Source organism: Myxocyprinus asiaticus, chromosome 8, assembly GCF_019703515.2.
Source record: "Myxocyprinus asiaticus isolate MX2 ecotype Aquarium Trade chromosome 8, UBuf_Myxa_2, whole genome shotgun sequence".
In the NCBI taxonomy this organism is placed as follows: Eukaryota; Metazoa; Chordata; class Actinopteri; order Cypriniformes; family Catostomidae; genus Myxocyprinus; species Myxocyprinus asiaticus.
This window is the reverse complement of record NC_059351.1, coordinates 53,505,028-53,526,007: the sequence shown is the minus strand read 5'-3', so window position 1 is coordinate 53,526,007 and position 20,980 is coordinate 53,505,028. Positions and strand designations below refer to the sequence as shown.

General features: G+C 39.1%; 1 protein-coding gene across 1 annotated transcript in view; it reads right to left on the bottom strand.

The window, feature by feature from the left end:
* Window positions 1-20,980, bottom strand: part of LOC127444817 (uncharacterized) — an 82,903-nt gene that overhangs the window by 6,765 nt on the left and 55,158 nt on the right. Inside the window, exons 12-15 of the mRNA XM_051704357.1 lie at window positions 17,808-18,031; window positions 17,531-17,653; window positions 15,459-17,423; window positions 1,525-1,698 (exon numbers count right to left, since the gene is read on the bottom strand). Of these exons, the coding sequence (XP_051560317.1) occupies window positions 1,525-1,698; window positions 15,459-17,423; window positions 17,531-17,653; window positions 17,808-18,031 (2,486 nt within the window). The remainder of the gene's footprint in view (window positions 1-1,524; window positions 1,699-15,458; window positions 17,424-17,530; window positions 17,654-17,807; window positions 18,032-20,980) is intronic.

The following is a 20,980-nucleotide window of genomic DNA, read 5'->3' as shown; positions in this document are numbered from 1 at the left end:
GTATACTGGTCTCACAAGTGCTCCGGGGCTCTGATCATTCATGTTTTTTTTTTTGTGCTATAAGTTGAAGAGCGAGAGCATTGTGTCCAGCTCTGTTTGAATGGACATACAATGTGTCACATGCACTATTAAAGAATATCATAACAATTTGTTGTTTGAATTTTGTTATGAAATTGTCAAATTTAAAGCTGAAATTAAAATCATGTTTCTCGAGAAAAAAAAAACACTACTGAATCCAATGATGCATTGCATCACATTTGTAGAAATGTTGCAGTAACCAGTACAGTCTTTTAATCTGCATTGTGTGTGGCATGTAATTCTAAAGTGGCATGCTGACATGTAATAACTAAAAAGGTTAAGAATTAATTCTATACACCTTATCTAATATTTGCATCTTTCTTTTAGGATCATGAAAAATAAATATTTTACAACTTTTAATATTGCTTCATCTTAATATTGCAGGTATGACAGAAGAGAACATTTCTGCACTGAATTAAATATACTGTAAATATTTGATACATTTATTTGTCAAATTGAATTTCTGCATTGGATTTCATACATTACTAGTTTGTTTCTGAAAAGCCCACTGACATTTTTAAAATGTCAAAACACCAAGTAAAAGAAGATGGTGGGGCAGGAATGTCAGCGTGTTTTTTTCTCAACTCAAATTCAAACTTTTCCCATCTCAAATGTTAAAGAAATTCTATAAAAATTAAAAAACTAAAATAAAAAAAGCCAAAACTAGTGTTATCACTACCAATTTCAATATCACAGCAAAAAAAAAAAAAAAATATATATATATGCTAATATGACAATGAGCTATTGAACACACTCATTTAGCCTTTTTAAAAAGTTGCATTTCAATGTAAATAATACATGAAAAGAAACTGCCTTAAATAATTATGCATCGCTTAAATATTTTTAAGTAGAACATTACTGAAATAAATGTTGATTTATTTTATTTATTTAATGTTTTCTTTTTTATTGTTTTGTTATTAAAAAAGAATATGTTTTAAAGTTTAATTTAAATTCAAAATCAAAATGGTTTCTAATCAAATTAATTCTTAAAACTTTTTACAAGTAAAAATAGAAAAATTATTACTTGTCAACATACTATTGCATTTTTTTTTTTTACCAAACTTTTATTCAGTACAACAGAACTCTTGCTTGTGATATACTGAATAATAATAATAATAATAATAATAATAATAATAAAGTGAATTACATTTTACTACACAGCAATGTTCAGATAAACATCTGAGTATTTGAAAGCAGTCATCTGTAAGTCTGACAGCATGCAGTGACTGAATTGAGTCTGTGCTCTGTAATACCGGTATTGCAGAATCATTACATAGTTTTTATTTTGGTATCGACTTGGTACATAAGTACCGGTACTTTTGACATCACTAGCAAACTTTTTTGCACCTTAAGAGAACTCTCATCCAAGATCTGCCAACCATTAGACATATGTCTGGAATCAAATGTGAGGATAATTTATCATTTTATAGTTCTATTCCAACATACCTCAATATCTCCAGTGTACAGTTTGTACTCTTCAGTGAATCAGAGAGCAGCTTCACTCCTGAATCCTGCAGGTCATTGTTACTGAGGTCCAGCTCTCTGAGGAGGGACTTTGATAATTGTAGAGCTGAAGCTACAGTTTCACAGTGCTGACCAGTGAGATTACAGTTAGCAAGACTGAAAAAGAAAAATACCCATTTTAGTGTGGTTTTTGCATTTTCATACAACCATCTTGAAACCATAAAAACAGTTTCAATTTAGTCTCAAATTTAAAAATGTGATTAACCTAAAGATAATTGGTCAAATTGAGCCCTTAAAGTTTGCCATGCAGAAACTGCAAAGGCATTCATCAACAATGAGGGTTGCAGCAATTCATTCATTTTCTTGATGCATTGATTAGAAATCCTGCCAATTTAAATGCATAAATCTTAAAATATGACTTTAAAATCATCATCCCCTCTAATGTACATGTGCAGAACACAACTCCCAGAGTATATATCAACAACAGAGTGCAACAGTCTGGTTCTGGAGGTAAAAATCCCATTCATTTACAATGATAACTTCTAAACCTTTATAGACAGACTATATATTTATAGAGCTCTGAGGTTTATAATCGAAGGTATATACTTCTGTTGAATCCATCAGTCCACGTCATTTCAACTTCTTTGTTTAAAAGTCATGTTTTTTTAGTAGAATTACAGGTGAAGAAAAACACTACCCATGATCCTGAAGAAAAATGCTCCACAAGACAATCACATCCAACAGATCCGCCAAACAAGCCCTGTAGCCACCACCTACATGAACGATTCTCACAAAAACGTTGGTCTCCCTTACACTCCTAAACTACTTATATAATTGTAAATATCTGAACATGTCTGTACTTGAAAACACCAAATTTGAATCAGTAGTTTTATATTTTATAGTTTTTATACTTTAATTCAAATATGTCATTAGCAATGCTTCATGGGATTGTAGTTAATTCCTCATTAAAAGATGTTAAGTGCACAGTCTTTTACCTTTATCTTTGTCTGATTTTAACTATTTTCTGCTTCAAATGAAAGTTTAGTAAAGTTGTGATTTTCCTTGACTTAGTTGATGAAGGATTTTATGAAATCCCTATGGAACAAAATTAATGGGAAAAATACGTTTGGAACCAAGACAGCTGAAAAAGTGGATGGGCACTATAATTTTCACATCACAACAGTTTGGACAACAGCACAGTACAGGATATATTCATGCTGGAGGAATCTACAATTAAAAACGTTTCACAGACATGTGGCTAACAGAAATGGAATAATGTGTCCCTGAACAAAGTCAAAATCAAAAGTAACAGTCATTATCTGGTGTGGCCACCAGCTGCATTAAGTACTGCAGTGCATCTCCTCCTCATGGACTGCACCAGATTTGCCAGTTCTTGCTGTGAGATGTTACACCACTCTTCCACCAATGCACTTGCAAGTTCCCGGACATTTCTGGGGGGAATGGCCCTAGCCCTCACCCTCCAATCCAACAGGTCCCAGATGTGCTCAGTGCGATTGAGATCTGGGCTCTTTGCTGGCCATGGCAGAACACTGACATTCCTGTCTTGCAGGAAATCATGCACAGAACGAGCAGTATGGCTGGTGGCATTGTCATGCTGGAGGGTCATATCAGGATGAGCCTGCAGGAAGGGCACCACATGAGGGAGGAGGATGTCTTCACTGTAATGCACAGCATTGAGATTGCCTGCAATGACAACAAGCTCAGTCTGATGATGCTGTGACACACTGCCCCAGATCATGACAAACCCTCCACCTCCAAATCGATCCCGCTCCAGAGTACAGGCCACGGTGTAACGCTCAGTCCTTCAACGATAAACGCGAGTCCGACCATCACCCCTGGTGAGAGAAAACCGCGACTCGTCAGTGAAAAGCACTTTTTGCCAGTCCTGTCTGGTCCAGTGAAGGTGGGTTTGTGCCCATAGGTGACATTGTTGCCGGTGATGTCTGGTAAGGACCTGCCTTACAACAGGCCTACAAGCCCTCAGTCCAGCTTCTCTCAGTCTATTGCGGACAGTCTGAGCACTGATGGAGGGATTGTGTGTTCCTGGTGTAACTCGGGCAGTTGTTGCCATCCTGTACCTGTCCACATGTGTGATATTTGGATGTACCAATCCTGTGCAGGTGTTGTTACACGTGGTCTGCCACTGCAAGGATGATCAGCTGTCCTTCCTGTCTCCCTGTAACACTGTCTTAGGCATCTCACAGTACGGACACATCTCAAATCAAAATCAAATCCCTTTATTGTCACTCAACCATATACACAAGTGCAACAGTGGGGGAAAGTCTTGGGTACAGTTCCGAGCAACACAGCAGTCATGACAGTGATGAGACCTATACCAATTTACAATAAAAATCAGATTTACACTACAGATTTTACATACCTAATTTACACATAATTACACACAACACAATATACAATATAATATATAATGTACAGTATACAATACACACAATATAGAATACACATTATACAATAAAATAGTATATATAATATATATAAAATATACAGTAGGTTGTATTGTACTGTACTGACAGTCAGGCTGTTGGTTGATAGTCAGTTGCCCGTGTGTTGTTAAGAGAGAATATCATTTATGACAGTCCAGTGTAAGATTTATAAAGTGCAGTGCTGATGTTTATTGATCGTGAGAGATCAAGTGTTCAAAAGTCTGATTGCTTGGGGAAAGAAGCTGTCATGAAGTTGGCTGGTGCGGGTGCTGATGCTGCGATACCGCCTGCCTGATGGTAGTAGTGAGAGCAGCCCATGGCTCAGGTGGCTGGAGTCTCTGATGATCCTCCAAGCTTTTTTCACACACCGGCTGGTATATAGTATGTCCTGGAGGGAGATAAGCTCACCTCCGATGATGTGTCTGGCAGTTCGCACCACCCTTTGCAGGGCTTTGCGGTTGAGGGCAGTGCTGTTGCCATACCAGGCAGTGATGCAGCCAGTCAGAATGCTCTCTACAGTGCTGGTGTAGAACCGTGTGTGGATGAGGTGGTTCATTCAAAACTTCCTCAGCCATCTCAGGAAGAAGAGGTGCTGGTGAGCCTTCTTCACAATGGCTTCAGTGTGGATGGACCATGTGAGTTCCTCTGTGATGTGGACACCGAGGAACTTGAAGCTGCTGACTCTCTCCACCAGTGCTCCATTAATGGTGATGGGGCTGTGTTCTCTGTCTTTTCTCCTTAAGTCCACCACAAGCTCCTTGGTCTTACTGACATTGAGGGAGTGGTTGTGCTCCCGACACCAGCATGTCAGAGTGTGCACCTCCTCTCTGTAGGCTGTTTCATCATTGTCAATGATCAGACCTACCACCGTCGTATCATCAGCAAACTTAATGATGGCACTGGAGCTATGTGTTGCCACACAGTCATGTGTGTACAGGGAATACAGAAGTGGGCTGAGAACACAGCCCTGTGGGGCTCCAGTGTTGAGGGTCAGTGATGAGGAGATGTTGCTGCCCATTCTAACCACCTGGCATCTGCTTGATAGGAAGTCCAGGATCCAGCTGCACAGCGAGCTATTTAAGCCCAGAGCCCAGAGTTTCACATCAAGCTTGGAGGGCACTATGGTGTTGAATGCTGAGCTGTAGTCTACAAACAGCATTCTCACATAAGTGTTCCTTTTTTCCAGCTGTGAGAGAGCAGTGTGTAGTGTAGATGCAATGGCATCATCAGTGGAGCGATTGTTGCGGTATGCAAACTCCAGTGAGGCAGGCAGCACAGAGCAGATGTAATCTCTGATTAGTCTCTCGAAGTTTTTATAACTGTGACCTTGATTACTTACCATCTGTAAGCTGTTAGTGTCTTAACGAACGTTCTACAGGCGCATGTTCATTAATTGTTTATGGTTCATTGAACAAGCATGGAGAACATTGTTTAAACCCTTTACAATAAAGATCTGTATTGCAGACCCAAAAGTTATTTGGATTTTTACAAAATTATCTTTAAAATACAGTGTCCTGAAAAAGGGACATTTCTTTTTTTGCTGAGTTTATTTCAGTACTGACAAGATTCATCTATATTTTTATTTCCACTTTAATGCTTTATTTTTTTTAGACATTTAAGTCATTCAATTCTAATTTGAAGTGAGGGCATGCAAATAAAAATGTGATTCAGTATGAAAATGTGCCCTGTCAGTACATAAGTGTTTCCAACTTCATATATTTTGAATAATAATACAAACATCTAATGTGGTTATATAACTCAGCCTTTTGTGGATTGAGCCAGTACTTCTATAGATCGTTAATACACTGGGGGATACCTTGGGGGAGATCTATAGTCTATAGTATGGCAAGATGCTGGTCACAAGCCCAGGTAAATGAGAAATGATGCCTGGCCAGAGTTGAAGACCAAGCTTTGCTGTTGTACTATGTAACCAACACAGCCAATACAGAGAAATTACAGGGCTTGTAACCCGTTCTTTCTCTCATAACAAAACTTACACTGAAACGTATAAATGAAGCACCCATTCGGGAAAGAACCAAGCACAGTTCTCGTTTGGCCGTAGTGCAACATATGATAGTGGCAAATCCTGCCCTTGACCAAACTGCAACCAACCGAAAACATTCCAGCACACACAACTCACACTATGAGCACACCATTATCTCGACATACAATGTAAGGACATTGAAGAAAGCCGGGAAACTGCACCAACTCATATACGGATGCGAAGAAAACAACACATCAATGGTTACAGTACAAGAGCATCGCAGACAGACATTGGAACCAGTGGCAACTCATGTCGAATCCTATAATGGTACTAACTGCTGCTACGTCATTTGCTCTGCAACACCACAAGGTGGCATCTGCCTTATAATGAACAACAGACTAGCGCAGCACCTGACATCAACTCAACTGATCTCCAACTGAATCATGAGAGCCAACTTCGATGGCAATTCAACCACCACCATCATCATCATCTACTCGCCAGCAGAGGACAAAAACCACACACAACAATATGCGGTGAACATATTCTACATCGATCTTTCGAAGTATATCAATGACATGCCACCGCATGACCTTTTGATCATGGCAGGCGACTTCAATGCAAGAATTGGAAAGGACAGTAGCCGAGCAAATCCAAAAAGAAGTCACTTTTATGTCAAGAGCAATGAAAACGGCAAGCGGCTAGTTGAGCTTAGTTGAGCTTCATCCTTGCTAGGCTAGATTCCCACATCACAAATCTGGACATGGCAGCATCCCAGCAACAAAATCAAAGACAGCATAAACAGAGCCCAACTTGACCACATAATGGTGAATGGAAAATGGCTGAGATCCATCCAAAACACTAGAGCCTACAACACCTTGAAGCTAGACTCAAACCATCGCACTGTTAGTGTGAAAATCAAGATAACACTAAGAGCCGTTCAAAAACCCAAGGACAAGCGATACAAATTCGAATGGAGTTGACTCCAGCACAAGGACCTCCAAGACATGTTCAACTACATAGTAAGAATCCATTTGATCTGTTATGAGATGAAGAAATCACAGAAGACAACCTTCAATCAAATTACAACAAATTTGCCGAAATCATCAAAGCAGCAGCAACCAAAATAGTCAGCAAGAAACAGCTAATAACAAAGAAAAACTGGGTTAGTCAGGAAACAGAAAAGCTGCTCTCAAACAGAAACAAAGCCAAAAAGGAACTGAAATGCACAAAGATGCTTGAGACCCTACAGCAAAGGCAACTGTTCAATGATGTTGGGCCTCATGTATTCAGATAGAAGACAAAGGCAGGCCTAATATAGTCGTAAAAACCTAACTCAAGCCCCCACCTTCCAAATCGTAAATCTTACTGATAAAAATCGCGCCAAAATCAAACAAAGGGAGTCCAAAACAGATTACAAATCCATGAAGCCTTGCTCACTAAAGGATTGAACTCTCAACTCCTATTGGATGAGGCACACAACAGAACGTCCCTCAAACATGACATCATCAGGAGTTGAAATACCTCTGAAATGCTTCCGGGATTTGCTTCCAGCGACTTTGCTTGCAGTGTGTGGACGCAGTTCAACGCTGCTCTCATGTGCAACCTCGTGGCACAAGGAAGTAACGTCCGACTTGAAACTGTAGCCATACAATCTCCATCTCGCTGGACGAGTTGAGATTACTCTGTGTTCAACCGAACACTGTAACGGATCCGAAGGAGACCTCATCCGTTTGCCTACAGAAGTGAAGAGATTAAAGATTTCTCTTCCATCTTCAATCAAGTCAACATTTCTGAGTTCTCCGCCAGCCCGCCGAGAATCAACAGCCGTACCGCCCGCCGACAGAGCGAGGAAATGGCCTCCCGTCATCACCCGAGCCTCAAGGAACCGGGTCAGAGTTAAAGGACGGAGGAAAACACATTCTACCTGTGTCCTCATGCGATTAAAGTAAGAGGTTTACGTCTGGGCAGAGATAGAATATTATAGTGTGTTATTCTTGTGTTTCAAGGTTTTTGCTTGTACAGTTTACGGACCGCCATGTCCGCTCATTATTAATACTCAGGGTATTAATTATCACATTTGTTTTGCTGTATTGTGGTCCAACCAAATTGGACTGTTGTGCAATTTCGCCATCGCAGGTGAGACAGCAACTGAGTTCATCCATTAAAGAGTCAAATAACGCGGGACTTTTACGAGCCGTCCACCGCGTCTCTGAGTGATAAACTGAGAGCTGCTTTCTCTCCCACTATTGTGAAATCGGCTTCAGGGCTGTCACTCTCTCTCTCTCTCTCTCTCTCTCTCTCTCTCTCTCTCGTACTAACCACACTGACACACACACTGTCACACACACACCTTATGTGTTATAGGATTATTTTATTTCCACATCTAATCATATCACTGTTTAGTTTGTAGTTGTAAGTCGGAAGTTTATTGACTGCATTGTATTAATTATTAATTGATATTACTGCAAGAGAAGTGTTTTGGTTTGTTTTGCATACGCCTGTGTCATGCTGACGGGATGTCAGTGCTCGGATTCAAACCTTCATTCATTGTTTTTTCCGGAAAATCGATATTCTTCGGATGTCGATTTTCCTAAGAAAACAATCTAATATTGAGACTGTTTTACTATTTGGTTATTAGTCCCTGATTTCAGGGTGGTGCCCCGTCAATGTTAATCCTTATTAATATTCTATTGATTTTTGATAATTGATAATTATCTTTGATGATTGTTGAATTTGAATGATCAATAAGCTAGTGTTAATTTTAATTAATGTTTCATCGATGTTAACAATTAACGATTATCTTTGATAATTGTTGATTTAAAGGATTAAAAAAAGCTAACATTGATTCTCATCAATGTTCTATTGATTTTAATAATTAATAATTATCTTTGATAATTATTAATTATTGCTAATAACCAAAACTTGCTCCTAAACGTAGCACACTACATTTACTGGAACCCATATGAGGTTTTAATGAGTTAGATTCAATTGATTAATTTAAATATGAATTAATAACTACAGAAATAATTATTAATTTTTTCTGATAGTAACACTGATCTAAACAACCAGTAAAGCCCTACAATGAGCAACTCAAAATGTCCTATGAGAACGATGAAAATGAGTTCTTGGAGATCAAATTGAGCAAACTGCAAGAACAAACAAAATAAAAATGACTTGGGAAATCATAAATGAAATAAGCAGAAGGAGCAACTTCATTAAATAAGGTGAAAAAAGCGGATGGAACTACCATCAACTAGCTCAATGAGCTGCTCAATGAGCTGCTCAGCGAGTGGCAGAAATACTTTCTCTCCTGTAAGAAATGACAGAATTCTGCCCTAAAATATGAGTTTCAGTTGACCTGATCTCAGAATGGCCACATCACCTAAATTGCGTGATTAATATGAAAACAAAGAAATGTTTACAACCTGATGCTTTCACACCACAGAGGGGTCCCAACATGACCAAATGATCTTCATCATTTGTAGAATGGGCATGGGAATGGGCCATAGAGAACCATCTCAGACAATGGGGTGCCTGAGCTTAATTAACATACAGACCATTTCTTTTAGGGGGCTTAATTTACATGACGAGCACAACTTCAACTACATTGTGGGCAGGAAACTGGTTAAAAATCTAAGTTTATGATGTTCATTGTTCAGTCTGACTCTGCTAAATCCAAGGTAATTCATCCACATTGTCACTGCTACACTGCAAAAAAAGACTTCAGCATCTTCAACCAAAGATCCATCCTTTGTTTTATTTTTTCTTACACTACTAAATGTCAAAGCCAGCTCACCATCCAAGGAACAAGACATAACAATTCAACCAGCTGGAAAAGATCTTGATATCAACACCGGTCCTTTCACAATCGATGAAGTCAAACAAGCGGTAGAATGGCAAAAAAATGGGAAATCACCAGGATGCGACGACGCAATAACACCGGAAGCTCTCAATTATGGAGGAGTAGCAGTGATCAAATGGCTTTGCAATATTTGTAATTTCGTATACAAAGCAGAAATGGCCCAGAGACAATTCACAACAGCCCTGATCGTTCCACTACCGAAGAAAGGGAACTTATCCCAAATGACCAACTACCGAGGTAATGTCTCACATCGATAGCAGCCAAAGTGTACAACAAAGTCCTCTTAATTAGGATTAGGGAACCTGTCAACAAGGTTCTAAGAGTGAACCAAGCAAGTTTCTAAAGAGCACTCCACATATTAATATGCCTAATCGAAGAGGCTAGCGACAAAACCTCCCTCTATATGCAGTATTCATTGATTTCAAGAAAGCATTTGTCTCAATCAAGAGGTCTGCTATGTTCGGCATACATTATGGAATTCCTAGCAAGATCGCACAAGCAATACAATCACCCCGACATCTATTTGATGTGTGTGTTTTCATATGGAAGACGTATTTTTAGAATGTCTTCTCATATGCAATAGGTGTGTTATAAAGACTTTTACACTCAGATGTCAATAAGACATTCAGCAGATGTCTTTGAGACATTGATGACTTAGAAAGTATGTAAATCTGCTCTTTTTGAAATGTTTATCCAGTGTTATTTAAAATGTCATGCTTCCCAGATTAAGTGCTCATAAACAGACATCTCAGATATATATGTGTGCTATCTCGGTATTGTGTAATTAAACACACCTCCACTTGGATAGTTCAACTTCAGTTAGGGCTGGGTGATATATAGAATATTCACAATATAATCATGCTGATTTTGCTGGTCATATAAAATGAAACAATATTGTAAATATTCATTATTTACCACAACGTTTCCTAAAATGTGTGTTATTAGATTCATTTCATGATCTTCAGGGCTTCACAATTTTTTTAAATAACACTACATCTTATGATGATGTATGATTTTTTTTTTTTTAAATGTGTACGAATTGATTACATGCAAATGCCTGGATGTGCATCGCAGAAGTAAGTGAAAGCTCCATGTGAGGCATTGAGCACATGTTAATTAACGTTAAGCCACAACCTAAACTCCCTTATCTAAACCTAACCATTCAGTAGAGTAAGCACTATAGGATGGTTTTAGAGTATGTTAAGACAGTATCAAGTACGTAATTGTCATTTTTGAGAAGGATGGCGAATGATGTGATTTGGTGTTGTACAATCATATGAATTAATTCGACACAAGTTGTAGGATAACATACGATCTTACAAATCTTTATGATTGTTTCATGAGTGCTGGCATTTTCAGTTTTCCAACTTTGATGTTGGTATGAAAAGCCTTGTCTGAAAGTTTAAACATTACTATACAGACATTACAGTAAAAAAAAAAAAAAACAGCCAGACAGACAGACAATGAGCAACTTTGTATATCAAATGCCTAAAATGGTTGTGTCTTTTATTTTGTAATTTGGTTGTCCACTTCCGGGTAGTAGGGCATAGGTGGGTATTTACATGTGTCTGTTTCCTGTTTGTAGTAAGTGGAGAGAGAGGGGGTGAGTAGCTGGAAACTCTCACTTTCTGTTGAACATATCTGTCGAATGCCTTTGATTGTCTTATTTGAGTCATCATTACCTTAATTTTCTTTTGCTACTTTTTTTTATCTGCACTGGACTAATCATCACTTTCCTGTCAATAAACCACTATGGTTTCAATTGCATCAGAACGAGTCACTGGAAATTTCCCACTACTTAGACTCACAGTGGCTACTGGCTGCCGCTATACTGATCAGTATTTTAAAGTCAATAAACATTAACCTGATTTATTTCCTATTTTGGAGATAATATTACCATGTAAAATAAAAATAAAAATAAATATATATATAGAGGCCTACCTACTATGTTTTCTGGTATAAGTTGCATTTATTTTTATTTTTTTCCCATCATCCTAATTTCCTAGGTCCTGTGACTTGTAGTCCAAAGCTATTTTTACATGATATGTACTGTAATTGATGACAGCCAGTCAAACATGCACCACACACCAAAACACATATGCTTACAAACAAACATAAACACCAGTCATCAAGACGGTAGCATTTTTAAGAAGACTATTCAGAGTATTTTGCCATCATTAAGTATTTTATGCAAAATATTCAGTCCATCATAACAGTACTGTGTTAACAAACTCTAGCTGCTTACAAAAGCAAGTCCTCACATGCCTTCAAAATGACGTTTCATCATAGTAAAAACATTCAGTCAGTGAACCGGATAATTAATGTATAGAGGGTGGGTTGCAAATATCAGAAATAATAACCACAGGAAGGCAGCCACTGACAATAATGAATTAATAGAATACAATAGGTATATACTGTTTTACTCAGACTAAAAGCAGTTTATTTGTATACAGCTTAATGTTACATATAAACAGACGTTGTTTATTTCTCATGTTTTTCTTTCTTTAAAAGAACAGAATATGAAAAACTGTTACACACCACTACTTAAAGCAAATTCTCCTGATTAAATCGAGCCCAAATGCACCGTGATACGATGTGAAGATGCTGAGGCAATTTCAAGCACATCTTGACATCATCTGGCCAGAGATAGTTGGTGGTTCAGGATTTAAAACCCGTGGGGATCAATCCTTTCAAGCAGTGACACCTAGGCTATGGAACGCACTTCCCTGGTCCTTACATTATATTGACTCTGTTGACTCTTTTAAAAACCAGCTGAAGACCTTTTTATTCAGACAAGCTTTTAATTAGAGTTGGGTGTTAAGCTCTATGTTTAGATTGTTTTGCATGTCTTTTCTACTGTATATTTTTTATTCGTTTCTGATGTTTTCTTTATTGTGATTTATGTTTTGTTTTATTGCATTTTAATATCTCAGTGTGACTAGGACAAGGGCAGGGTCGGGCCGTAAGGGTGCACGGCCGGCTCCCAATTGGGCTAATCAGCCGAGGAGAGGGACAAAGCTGAGCCAGATGTGGCAGTTTTTGAGAGAGAGAGCCACACGCAGCTGCCGTGTGTGTTTATGTTTGTCTTTTTAGGCTTTCATTAATCATTATTTTGATGGTCCGTCCGGTTCCCGCCTCCTCCTTGCCCATCTTTTATATTGTTACATTGGTGCCAAAACCCAGGAAGGAGGAGGGATGCGCTGTCTTGGAGTCCTCGCCACTGCCGTCTGCCGAAAGGAGCAGCCGCGGCCGTCTGCCGGGGGATGGAGGAGTCGCTACCAGCCACCAGAACGCAGAGGAACGGCCTCCATCCGCCAGGGGTCAGAGGACTCACTGCTGTCCGCCCAGGGAGGAGCAGCTGTTGTCTGCCAGAAGGTGGAGGAGCGGTCGAGGAGCGTGTCTGGGAACCGGCGAGCAATTTTTTTTCTCTCTCTCCTCTCTTTCTCTCACTGTCGCTCTGCCTCCCCTTTTCCCTCCACTTGTCTCCCTCCCAAGTCTCGAGAGAGGTGGGGAAAGCCTACCGGTAGGCGTGGCCGGAAGGGCAACGCCCCCTCTTGGAAAGGAGGGAGGGATGTACGTCATGCCAGGGGTTCCCCGGCCTGAGGCAAAGGAGGGAGGAGTGTGACGAGGAGGAGGGCAGGGCCGGGCCGTGAGCCGAGAAGAGGGATAAAGCCGAGCCGGATGTGGCAGTTCGAGAGAGAAAGCCACACGCAGCTGCTGAGTGTGTGTATGTTTGAGTCTTTTAAGTTTTCATTAAACATTATTTTGATTGTTCAGCCAGTTCCCGCCTCCTCCTTGCCCATCCTAACCGTTACACTCTGTGAAGCAATTTGTAATTTATATCTGCAAAAGGTGCTATATAAATAAACTTTACTTACTTACATCTGATTCTGAGTGCCTGAAGGGAAGTCATGCAGACGGCAGCTCCCAGGTCCTAATGCCTTCCGTATACAACCTGTGGCAGTGCGACTTATACACAGATGCAACTTTTTTTCCTGTCTCTCTCAACAACGTGATTTTAAAATATATATTAAAAGATTCTACAGACCCCCTTCAATTACGCCATGGACCACTAGGGGTCCGTGGACACCCGGTTGAGAATCACTGCACTAGGTGAAAATGTTTTCTTTTTTTTATCTGTCAAAATGACAAAATGAGGGCATTTGAAATTTTCTGTCAGTCTTTCAAAAAAGTGGTAAATGACAGATAATTTTCAGTTAATTCAACCCCTGACTGGAACCACCTAGCTGCATCCAAGACACCAAGGCATTTTGAGGACACAACATTGTTTAAGGGTAAATAACTTTAACTAATGTTACAGTATCCACTGCAGTTATCCACTAGTCCAAACACAATTTTATCATTATCAATGTACGACAGCAAACAGATAACGTTATTGTAGAAGTTATCATTGATAATTAATGTTAATCGAACATTAGCTGTCAGTCTCCTCACTTATGTCGATTGACAAATCCAGCTGCTTGTCGTGAAAAACAATGTATGACATATGTAACGTTATATATCTAGCTAACTAACGTTAGCCAATTATCTAACGTTAACTTTATTACCAGCGGCTCTGACAATGTAATTATTTTCAGCATCTGAGAAGCAAGTTGGCTCATCATGTAACATTAGGCTATAATAGATAATAAATCTGTGTTAAAGGCCCCCACGCATGAAATATGGACTTTCAAGCCGATAAACGAGGTTGAACAGGGAAATGATGATATGTCCTCCTCATTCAGTATATGTTTTTTAGTATATTTTTTTAACCACTTTTGCTTTATTTCTTTGATGGCTCAAATGTATGCTCTAGTCAGTTTTTTGTTTTGACCATTTGTGAACTGCGTGTCTCGTTTACAATGCTTTGTGGGTGTGACCTTTTTGCCATGTCATCACCATTCATATTTGTTTATGATTAAATTACTACTAGATCACAATATTGTTTACTAGAGCACAAAGTTCTTCATAGATCTAGCTTTTTTTTTTTTTTTTTTTGTTTTTTTTTTACTTTTTCTCCCAATTTGGAATGCCCAATTCCCAATGTGCTCTAAGTCCTCGTGGTGGTGACATGCCTCAATCCGGGTGGCGGAGTATGAATCTCAGCTGCCTCTGTGTCTGAGACCGTCAACCCGCGCATCTTATAACGTGGCTTGTTGAGCGTGTTACCGCGGAGTGGAGGCTTTACACCATCCACCGCAGCATCCATGCACAACTCACCACGTGCCCCACTGAGAGCGAACCACATTATAGCGATCACTATAGGACTAGGAGGTTACCCCGTGTGACTCTACCCTCCCTAGCAACTGGGCCAGTTTGGTTGCTTAGGAGACCCGGCTGGAGTCACTCAGCACACCCTGGGATTTGAACTAGCCAACTCCAGGGGTGGTAGCCAGCGTCTTTAACACTGAGCTACCCAGGCCCCATAGATCTAGCCTCTTAATTTTGCTTTCAAAGTGCACCAGATTGATGTATTTAACTTTAATATGTACAACATTTTCTCAGACCCCCTTGATGGTCTGAGGTCCCCCCACCACAGTCTCACAAAATCATGTGGAAAACACTGAAATACACGAACCTTAACAGCACACAATAAATTACTTACAGAGCTTTCCTGCAGTTGCTCACAGCTGGTATCAGTCTTCTTCTACCCTCCTCTGATGTGTTGTATTTCTTCAGGTCCAGCTCATCAAGCACCTCCTCTGACATCTGAAGCATGTAGGCAATTGCTGAACATTGAGCAGGAGAGAGTTTACTCTCTGAGTGTTTGTCTGATTTCAGAAACTCCTGAATTTCTCTGTACAGAGTCTGATCTTTCATTTCCAGCTGACAGAGAAACAGATTGATGGATCTTTCAGCTGAGAAAAGTTCATCATCGTTATTATCATCATCATCATCAACATAGACATCATCAATACTCTGACCCTTTATTTTGTCTTTAATATACTGTGAGGATTTCTTGATGCTCTCTGAGCTGTTCTCTGTGTGTGTCAGTAGATCCTGTAAGAGTCTCTGATTGGACTCCAGTGAGATTCCCAGCAGGAATCGCAGGAAAAGATCCAGGTGTCCATTTGCACTCTGCAGGGCTTTATCTACTGCTCTTTTATGAAGATTATGCAGTGAATCAAAAAGTGCTTCTGTAGTGCTAAGTAAATAGCAGTAAAAGACATATAAAGCCGCCAGAAACTCCTGAAAGCTGAGATGTATGAAGCTGTAGACTTTCCTTTGATGAATCACAGATTCCTCCTTAAAGATCTCAATGCAGATACCAGAATACTCTGAGGCATCAGTGATGTCTATGCCACTTTCTCTCAGGTCCTCCTCATAGAACATGACATTGCCCTTCATCAGCTGTTTGAAAGACAATTCAGCAAGTTTCACAATCACTTCTCTGTTGGACTGCAGGAGTTTCTCTGGATCTCTCTCTTCATACTTCTGATTCCTCATATTGATCTGAATGAGCAGGAAGTGAATGAACATTTCAGTCAGAGTTTGAGGGATTTCTGCACTGTCATCTTGTTTCAGGATGTTTTGAAGCACAGTGGATGAGATCCAACAGAAGACTGGTATGTGGCACATGATGTGGAGGCTTCTTGCTCTTCTAATGTGTGAGATGATTCTGCTGGCTTGATGCTCATCACTGATTTTCTTCCTGAAATATTCCTCCTTCTGAAGGTCACTGAATCCCTGGATTTCTGTCACACGTTTGATGTATTTGGAGGGGATCTGATTGGCTGCTGCTGGTCTGGAGGTGATCCAGATGAGAGCAGAGGGAAGCAGATCTCCTTTGATGAGGTTTGACATCAACACTCCCACTGATGAAGTCTCAGTCACATCAGAAACTTTCTCACTGTCTGAAAACATCAGTGGAATTCTGCTTTCATCCAGACCGTCAAAGATGAACAAAACTTTACACTCATCATAAATCTTTGTGTCCAGATCATGAAGTTCAGGATGAAAGTCCAGCAGAAGTTTGTGAAGACTGTACTGCTCATCTTTAATCAAGTTCAGCTCTCGAAATGGAAGCACAAACATGAAATCTACATCCTGATTGGCTTTTCCCTCGGCCCAGTCCAGAATGAACTTCTGCACAGAGACTGTTTTTCCAATTCCAGCGATGCCTTTAGTAAGAACAGATTTTATTTGGTATTTTCTCTTCTCCTCACATCCTGGTTCAGGTAAGGGTTTAAAGATGTCATTGCAGTAGATTGGATTGTCTTGTAAGTGTTGATTTCTGGCTGTTTTCTCCATGTGTAAAACCTCATGTTCTTCATTCACCCCTTCACTCTCTCCCTCTATGATGTAGAGCTGTGTGTAAATCCTGTTTAGGAGGGTTTGATTCTCTTGTAGTTTGATTCCCTCAAATAAACTCTCATACTTGTTCTTCATGCTGGTTTTGTGTTGGTCTTTGACTCTCTGAAGAACATCATCTACTGCTTGGTGAGGATCCTGCTGCTGGTTTTCAGTCTCCTCCAGCAGTGTGTGAGTCGGATGGACAGATTCTGTGTTTTGCTTCCTGATGTGGGTCTGACAGGTCTTCACAGATCTAATCATCTCATTTATCTCCCACCTGCCAGAAAAAAAGAGAATGAGCTTTGGAGACCATCAGAGATATTTATGAGACAATTTATGATTGCAATCTGAGTAATGCTACATGAGAAAGTTTGTTTTACTAACGAAGGGTCAGAGGTCACTGCTCCATCACTATATACAGGGATATGCTTCATAGAGTCATCACTCATCATAGGCACACAGCTGGGTTCTGGAAATGGTCCTCTTTTTTTATTTTTTCTGGTGATACTGACAAAAGACAAACAAAACAATGTTTCAGACCTTTGTGCAGTTTGTTTTTCAATCTTTCAGTGTCTATACAGCATTAATGCATGATTAGTTGCTTCAAATAATAGCATCTGTAAAAAAAAAAAATGCAGAAATGGCTAATACAGTAAGTTACCTGAGGTCAGAGGTCTCTGCTTTATCACTGGATACAGGGTTAAGATTCCTCATGTATTCTTCACTTTTTATAGACAGACAACTTGATCCTGAAGATGCTGTTCTTTGCATCTGGTACTGATCAGCAACATATTCTTCTTTTTGCTCACAGAAACTTGTTTTAGAGTGAGTTCTCTCGTCTTTATCCTCATTGAGACTCATTTTAGAGGAAGTGACTCCTACTTCCTTTTCTCAGATTTTTTACTGATTTCAGACCTTACTGTGGAGACACGAAGTTAAAAATAATTATTACAGACATATTTCCTCAATTTAATTTGAAGGTTTTCACTCTAAATTGACTTAAGCACAATAGGAAATAATCTTAGAATCAACAATAACAGCAGATTTGCAGTAAATTGAAACACAGATTTCATCTTCAAGAATCAAAAGGAAGGTTGCTTGAGACCGACCATAAAAATAAAGTAGCAAAAATAACTTTATACCTCATCTTTAATTGGCTAGTTTCTTAAGCCAAATTCCAGCTAGTGCTTTAGCAGCCCTCATATAGATCTTCTGTTGCAGATTCTGCATAACTTCAGAAAGCCATTTGACAAACTCAAATAACCAGTAGGTTTACAGTAATTCTGTTTATGGGAAATCACAGAAACTACAAATATCATGATATAAAATAATTATTCATGGTGGTTTTCTGTACATTTATTTTAATACACTGAAATTAAAACCTAATTTCACGAGTCTAAGTAAATATAAAATGTGTTTAACTTAAATCACTGTAATCATTGACGTTTCGATCATTTACAGTAGGTTACCCAGGTAGTTTGCACTTTGAAATAAGGAAATAAACACCCATTTTGTAATCCCTTTAAAAAGCTGAAACTATTTTTTATACAACCACATTATTATTAGTAAAATTTGAACCTACCACAAAATATTTCCGTCATTAAGGTTGAAGGCCTCTGCAAGCTTCTTACTTTCGTTTCTGAAAAGATGACTCATCTTTTACAACTCCACCCACGAGAGAGAGAGAGAGAGAGAGAGAGAGAGAACACTCCACCCACGAGAGAGAGAGAGAGAGAGAGAGAGAGAGAGAGAGAGAGAGAGAGAGAGAGAGAACACTCCACCTCTTGCTGCCACCCTCTGTTTTTTAAAAAAAAATTTTTTTTAATTTTTTAATTTTTATTGAGAGCATGAGTTACAAACAAACAAGGCACATAATCAACTCGTATTCATCAAAAACCTTCTGCCTTAAGTTAAGCACAACCACAAGGGATATACAAAAAGGATGGACATTATATATATATATATATATATATAATGTGTATATATAGGGCTTTCTCAAATTAGTTTATAGTCAATCGACTAATGAAACCAGTTTAAAGACTTTCTTGTCTTTAACAAGTTTCTATAACTTACTCAAGAGTTTTAGTCTTAAAGTATCTACATTTATGTACAAAAAACATTCCCAGTGTCAACAAAATGTTGAGGACAAAGTCCAAGTTCCTGTTTTCGACAAAAACACTTGTCTTCACTGTCAGTGGTGACAGCTCAATCTCCTTGAACTGTAGCCAGCTCTGCTTATCACTCCAGAAAGGTTGCACTAATTCAAAATGGAAAAATAAATTCCAAACTTTCTATTTCAGTTTCACAAAATGCCCAAATATTTACATAAAAACTGAATCTCAATCTTAGATATTCATTTGTTGAATATATCTCATTTAAAAAAAAAAAAAATTACTTAAAAAAACTTTTACCTTAGGCGGAAGTGGAAATGAAATATATCTTTTCCTTATTTTCTTAACCTCTTCAGCTCCAAATTCCTTAAGAACATATTTTCTTCTTGGTTTGGGTAACATTCCTTTTAAAATAATGTTTTTAATAACTCTGTTGGTACATTTACTGTCACAAAAGTCAATTCCTTCTATGCAGAGCTGCCTCAGTCCAGGGGAGACTTTGGAGTACAAAATGTCTTCTTTAACCATTGATCTTAGAGAGATCGGTATGGCCCTTATCATTCTATTGTAACTGTTAACAGTACATTGGAGTTGGAATCTCTCACAAAACTCCTCATGCAGTACAAGTTTCCATTATTATCCAAGAAATGAGCAACAGCCCAAATCCCTTTGGATCTCCATTCCTCTGTGTACACAGATTTTCTACTGAGCAATATGTATCTATTATTCCACACTGGTGTGCTATGTGGTGTAAAGTTATGTTTACATATTCGTTTCAAATAGAGATGGATTTGCTGATGGAAAGCAGAGAGTTTAACCAGTAATGAGCTACAATCAAAATCACAACAAAGCTGAAAGTCTAGTCCACCCAATTTTTGAAAGTTCACCTTGGGGACAATAAACCAAAAAGAGTGGCTCTTCTGAATAAAAGATTTTAACCATTTCAGTTTCAGGACGTCAAATTCAATTGCATTCACACCCCATCTTCATAGTTTTTTACTAGGTCATCCTTCCTTATGTACTGACATTTGTACTGAATTTAAAACTGACATAATTTATTGATTTAATCATTCTCACTGGTATGGGTAAGAAGGCTGGTAAATGAATCTGGACAAACTATCCATTTTGGATAATAAAGAATGTGATTTTTATGCCCATGCCGGGCTCTTCCTCTCCTTCCACACTCCGCTCTCTCTCTCCGAATTTTTGATCACGAACACCTGCACACAAACACACAGTTAATCAAGGATGCTACAAATACTCACCTCTCACTGACATTCTCTGTCAAGTCTCACAAAGGACTAGTACAGACCGCGCTGATTTCCCATGCTGTGTTCTTCTCATCCCTTTCGCCTACTGAGTGGATTTATTCTCAGCGTTATTTCCTCTGGATTATTCCCCACCTTCCCTTCTCCTCATGTGTGGTATTATCTCCATTGTTACTCACCGTTTTTACTCACCTGTTGTTCTTCCTCCATCGCTGTATTCATCCTTCTCTGTGATCACCATTATCCATCTGTCTACAACTGCTGCTCCTCAATAAAAATCACTGCTTCTGGGTTCATTCTCATCACCAGTGTGTTTGTCAACTTCCTGTCAGAAGACATGACCATGCTATGGACTTTGCGGGATCGGATCTGCATCGTGCCACAGATACCATCGAGGCGCTGGTGCAACAGCTCTGTCAGTCCCTCTCTGCTTTGACTGCCGCAGCTGCTGGTAG